This window comes from Gracilinanus agilis, chromosome 5 (genome assembly GCF_016433145.1).
Source record: "Gracilinanus agilis isolate LMUSP501 chromosome 5, AgileGrace, whole genome shotgun sequence".
NCBI lineage: Eukaryota > Metazoa > Chordata > Mammalia > Didelphimorphia > Didelphidae > Gracilinanus > Gracilinanus agilis.
Window position 1 is genome coordinate 98807649 of NC_058134.1, and position 5646 is coordinate 98813294.

The 5646-nt window shown below is 46.6% G+C and overlaps 1 protein-coding gene across 1 annotated transcript; it reads left to right on the plus strand.

Moving 5' to 3' along the window:
* The first annotated feature begins 268 nt into the window (after nucleotides 1-268).
* LOC123249873 (oocyte zinc finger protein XlCOF6.1-like) lies at nucleotides 269-4911 on the plus strand. Its single transcript, XM_044678971.1, has 2 exons — nucleotides 269-479; nucleotides 3824-4911. The coding sequence occupies exons 1-2, from the start codon at nucleotides 269-271 to the stop codon at nucleotides 4909-4911; spliced, it is 1299 nt and encodes a 432-aa protein (XP_044534906.1).
* The last annotated feature ends 735 nt before the right edge of the window (nucleotides 4912-5646 follow it).

The window sequence follows — 5646 nt, forward strand, 5'->3', positions numbered from 1 at the left end:
GATGTTGGTGAAGGAGTTGCCATGACAACTCACAGTGGGTGTGGCCTGATATAACCATCACTTTTGTCTATATTCATTGATTGCCTAAAAATTATGGAAGCATAAAGCCTTTAAAATAAGAGAGTTAAAGGTGGGGGGGAAAGGTTTGCTGAGCCAAGTTCTGTAGAGATGCACCTTGAAAATTCAAATGAATCTTCCTAATTCCCCCCAAGGTGTAGGAGCTCCAGGGTCCTTGCAGGGAATTGGAGAAGGTGCCTTAGTTGGACCTATGGAGATCCCTGGATATCCTCTCTACAGCCCTAGGGACTTTGTCCAGGGTGCAAGCAGAGCAGAGTGGTTGCTGTCATTGCAGATGCCAGTGACATTCGAAGATGTGGCCGTCTACTTCTCCCAGGAGGAGTGGGCAGTACTGGACCAACAACAGAAGAAGCTTTACCAGGACGTGATGAGGGGGACCTATGAGTTGGTGACCTCGATGGGTGAGGGCGTTGATTACTTGCTTGGTAGCTGTCCAATCAGGAATCCCCAGGTGCGTGGGGTCAGGGAGCCTAGAGCCACAAATTTCCTCAGAATCCCTGAAGGCTTATAATGCTCAAAAAGTGCTTGAGAGTCTCTGCTTGGTTGGTTGGTCTTTTTTGCTTCTGGAGGTGGGGTGTGGGGAGGGGGGGGAGGATTTGGCGTGATAATGAAAAGAATATTGGATTTGTAGTCTAAAGACCTGCTACTTACTATTTTCATGACCATGAGGAAATCAGATAACATCTCTGAGCCTCAAACGCATTATATGTAAAATGGGAGGAGGGTAGATGATCTGTGAGGTGTCTTATAGCTCTAAATCCTATGACCCTGTGCCAGTGCAACCCTCTGCCTTTAATGCAGCCCCACAGACCCAAGTATGCACTCCCCAGTATCTTGGTCTTTTGCTTTTACTTGATGCCTCTTTCCCCATTGCCCATCCTTGCCAGTCAATAGCATGTTTCTCATGCTGACACCCCCAGTCCAAGTCTTTCCATTTTAAATTCATTGCTACCAAAGGTGATGAGCCCCAAACATTACAAATGTGTACTTTTGAGTCAGATTTCACAATATCTGAGCCCTAGAGTTCTACCTATGGGATTATAAGATATAGCCTCAACCAGCTCTCTCGATCCAGGGTATCCTGCTGTCAAACCAGAGGTTATTTGTAAAATTGAACAGGAGCAAGAGCCTTGGATGAGGGACTCTCAGAACCACAGCAGAGGCTTGAACTGCCACTGGGGTAAGTCTTGCTTCAGTTTCCCACCTTTCGATCTGGTTCTAAGCCTCCTAACCCCATCTAAGCAGTCTGCATTCTCTTTATCAGCATTCATTTCTTTACAAACTTTCTTTCTCCCAAGTTGATCCTCCTTCCTAGTTTATCCTGGGAGCTCCAAGAAGCCCTAGACTATTTCTTTTATATACTTTGTTGTTCTCCTTTAGCAGTTGCAACAACAAATATTTATTAATTTTTATTTACAAAGTAAAGCACTAGTCTTGAAGAAAATACATTCAACCATACACTTTTTTGCTTGCTGATTTGTTAAAAGAAATGAAGGCTGTGGTCTTTAACTTTTTCTTTAACCTTATCTTCTATCTTAGAATCAATACTGTGTATTGGTTCCAAGGTGGAAGAGGGGTTAAGACCATAAGGGTTAAATGACTTGCCCAGGGTCACACAGCTAAGAATTGTCTGGATCCAGATTTAAACCCAGAATTTCCTGTCTCTAGCTCTGGCTCTCAATCCACTGAGCTACCTCACTGCCTCCAGCTCTTTAACTTTTAATGAAGTAGCACCAACATCTACTGTATTTAACCAGAGGTCCCAGTTTATTTAATGAAATGTTCATCTACATTGTTATAGCTACTGGCTCTATTTTTTTCTCTTGTGCCTCACTTCCTATGTGTTTTTACATTGTTTTTGAAGCAATATAATGTTCCTTTATATCCACTGCCCAATCATTTGGTTTCAGTTTCTGCTGTTATAAATAGCACTACTAAGATCTTTGTCAAAATAGGCCTTTTCTTACTGCATTCTCTTCTTAATGCCAGCACTCTTGAGGCACTGGCATAAATTGTTTTGGCTCCCTGGATCTGATGGTTACAAATCTAAAACTGACTATCATTGGATATAGACTTTTGCCACCATTGCTTATTTCCCTTTCACCTTCCAAAAATTCAGTCCAAGATCCAACATCCTCCTCCTCCTCCATCTTCCACTGGCATCAGTCCAGAAGGTCAAAAGAATGAATAAATATGTCAGAATGCCAGAGTGATGGCAGAGGGCTGTCATATGTTCCCCCTATTCCCACATACACATATGGCTCCCCCAGAATAACTACTCAAATTTCAAGATACTCTAGGCATCCATATCCACTCAAAACAATAGTTCAGGGGGCAGCTGGGTAGCTCAGTGGATTGAGAGCCATGCCTAGAGACGGGAGGTCCTAGGTTCAAAGCTGGCCTCAGCCACTTCCCAGCTGTGTGACCCTGGGCAAGTCACTTGACCCCCATTGCCCACCCTTACCACTCTCCCACCAAGGAGCCAATACACAGAAGTTAAGGGTTTAAAAAAAAAAACAATAGTTCACCTTTTCTCTATAGTCAGGCCAAGGACATCATTAGCTCAAAGCAGAGTTATTTATTGAAATAGTGGAGGAAGGAGATTTGCAAGAAAACAGCTTTCTCAAATATCCATAGTGGTTGGGAGGAGAGTGAGCTTGAATACATCACGAGGGGCCCACCTGGAAGGAGTGTGTGCAGGGGCAGCTCCCACCTCTGTTGACTTCCACTGTCCATCTGGTAATGTCTTCTTGCTGGTCTCCCTGGACTAACTCCTTGAACTGGGTGGATGGGGTCTCCGTGTATTGTTCTTCCAAAAGTCCTTTTCTTAGCGGAGAGACACTCTGGGATTGGAGTAAAAACACAGGCCTGGGCAGCCAAAACCAGGTTCAAACGACACTGGGAAATATTTAACAAGATAAATATAAATACTCTATGATGTAGATAATATTAAGATGTGGCGTTCTGAGTCTACATGTGACTCCCATTTCTATTTGAATTTGACATCACTGATCTACATTGGGTTTGTATCTGCTACTCCCTTCTGGGGACTTCTAGGGACCCCCTTAGGGGTCACTGGAGCCATCTCAGCCCTGCATAGTGGCTCTGGGATATATAGAGCATGCTGACTAAACTGAAACAATCAAACAAAATTTACGACCCAGAATATCTCCAAACTTAGGTCTTTCCTTCATGATCCCTCTGCCCTCAGTGGGCATCACAAGCCTCCTTCCTCTACGGATGGTATCTAACCCTAAATGGAATAGTTCTTTGTTGCTTCCAACAATTTCTCTCACTTAGCTGCAAATCTATCTGATCCAGAACTAAACTAAGTCGATACAGTCAGTATTCTGCACCCCCTTAGCCTGTATCCGTGTCTTTATTGTATGTATTTGTCAGCAGCAAAGCCCAATCATTTTGGTTCATATTTGGGACACTGAAACTTCAGTTTCCCCACATATCAATTCCCTGTTGCTGAAAGGTGAGGTTGAGGGGATTGTTTGATTTTATTTAAATATTTTTTGTCATTCCAATCTAGATGTTCATGCCAGCTCCCTGGGGTTCAAGGCTTCTGACTCAGGGCTGTAGCCTGGCTGTTGTTCCACAATTAATGGTCCTATCTAGATATGGAACAAGATGGCTAGAACAGTGCGCCTTTTGTGGGGACTCCCTTGGGGCTGGGGATTAGCATTAAATAACAAGCATAGCCAAGGACTGACTTCTGGATTCTTTTTCTCCTCATTAGGTACTAGGAATGGGATCAGAAGGGAGGTTAAAGATGTCAGAGACAATATGGAAGAGCCAAAGACATTTACCTTCTTGATGAAGGCAGAGAGTATTGTCAAAGACCCCCTAAAGCGGAGAAACAGTAATGGAGAAAAGTCCTGGAGAAAACAGGCCTATGGAGGAAGGCTTCAGGCGCCCCAAAGGCCACCAGAGAAAAAGAAACCCCCAACCTGTGCCGAGTGTGACAAGAGCTTCAGAAGCAACACAGCCTTGATCATCCATGAGCGCAGCCACACCGGGGAGAGGCCTTTTAAGTGCCCCGAGTGTGGGAAAGGCTTCCCTTCCAAGGGGGACCTGAAGCGGCATGGCAAGATCCATGTGGGAAAGCATGATAGAACGGAGGGTGTGCTCAGAGACGCCCCTTCAGGGCATGCCGTCCCCCAGGACAAAGGGAAGCCCCACATCTGCCTCCAGTGTGGAAAAGGCTTCAAAAAGGCCCGAAATCTCAAGAAACATATAAATGGTCACCTGGCAGAAAGGCCCTTTGAGTGTGGGGACTGTGGCCAGCGCTTCCGCCTCAAGCAGGTCTTAGTGTCCCACAAGCGGACCCATATCGGGGAGAGGCCCCACGGCTGCCCTCAGTGCGGGAAGTGCTTCAGCCAGAAGCACCATCTCCGGAGCCACCAGCGAGTCCACACCGGGGAGAGGCCCTTCCCTTGCTCGCTGTGCTCCCGATGCTTCAGCCAGAAGCACCATCTGGTCAGCCATCAGCGCATCCACACGGGGGAGCGCCCCTTCACCTGCGCCAGCTGTAGCAAGAGCTTTAAAGACAAGAAGACGCTGACCATCCACCGCAGGGTGCACACGGGCGAACGGCCGTACACGTGCTCGCAGTGTGGCAAGGCCTGCAGCCAGAAGCAGCACTTGAAGAGCCACCTGAGGGTCCACCGGGCAGGGGGCCAAGGACTGCTCCCGTCATGCCCAGGAGAAAAACCGTACCAGTGCGGGGTGTGCGGGAAGGCCTTCCGGGACAACAGGATTATGCTGGCGCACCAAAAGACCCATGAGGAAGAGCCCAAACTCTTTCCAGCAAGGGGGGTTCTGTGAGACATCACCTTGACCACTCACCGATTACCATGGTCAGCCGCTAGGAGAGGCATAGTATGGAACAGCTTCAAAGAGCCAGCTGAGAAGATTACGGTGGGGTGAGACCTCTTGGGAGTCTCCAGGGGGATCCAATCACTGGAGCTCCTTTCTCTCTCTCAGACAGGATAAGAACGGCTGGCTAGCTCCCAGGCCACCAGATAGGGGCCTCACTGCCCTTTATGAAATGCCAGCCTCCGTGCTAGGGAGGGAGAAATGCTCTGTATGGGTGTGTGTGGAAGGTTTTACCTTGAGTCAAAGAGGAGCAGTCATCAGTGTGGCTCTTCTTAAAGAACAGGAAAAAAAAGTTCTTCCTCCGTGAGAAGGTGTCCCTTGAAGATCCTTTTGAAAGAAAGTTAGAGATCTCCCCATTCTTTTTTCCACCATGAGAGAAAAAGTATACTTGAACAAAGTCCAAATAATTCTCTGCTTGCCATGTCATCTGAGGTCTAGGCTGAAAATAGAGGGATTTATTCTTATATTTGGAGGAAAAATACTGGGTGGTCCTCCCTGGTCTCCCTCAAAAATCCAAATGCACCATCTTTTCCTGCAGGGTAGCAGTATGGTATAAAAATTACTGTTAAAGATCTAGAGCCCAAGGCTGTTAGTTCCACCTCTCAGTTCTTCCATTTATCTGATGGTGTAATAGTGGGGCAAGTCACTTAACCTCTCTGAGCCTCAGTTTCCTCATCTGTAAAA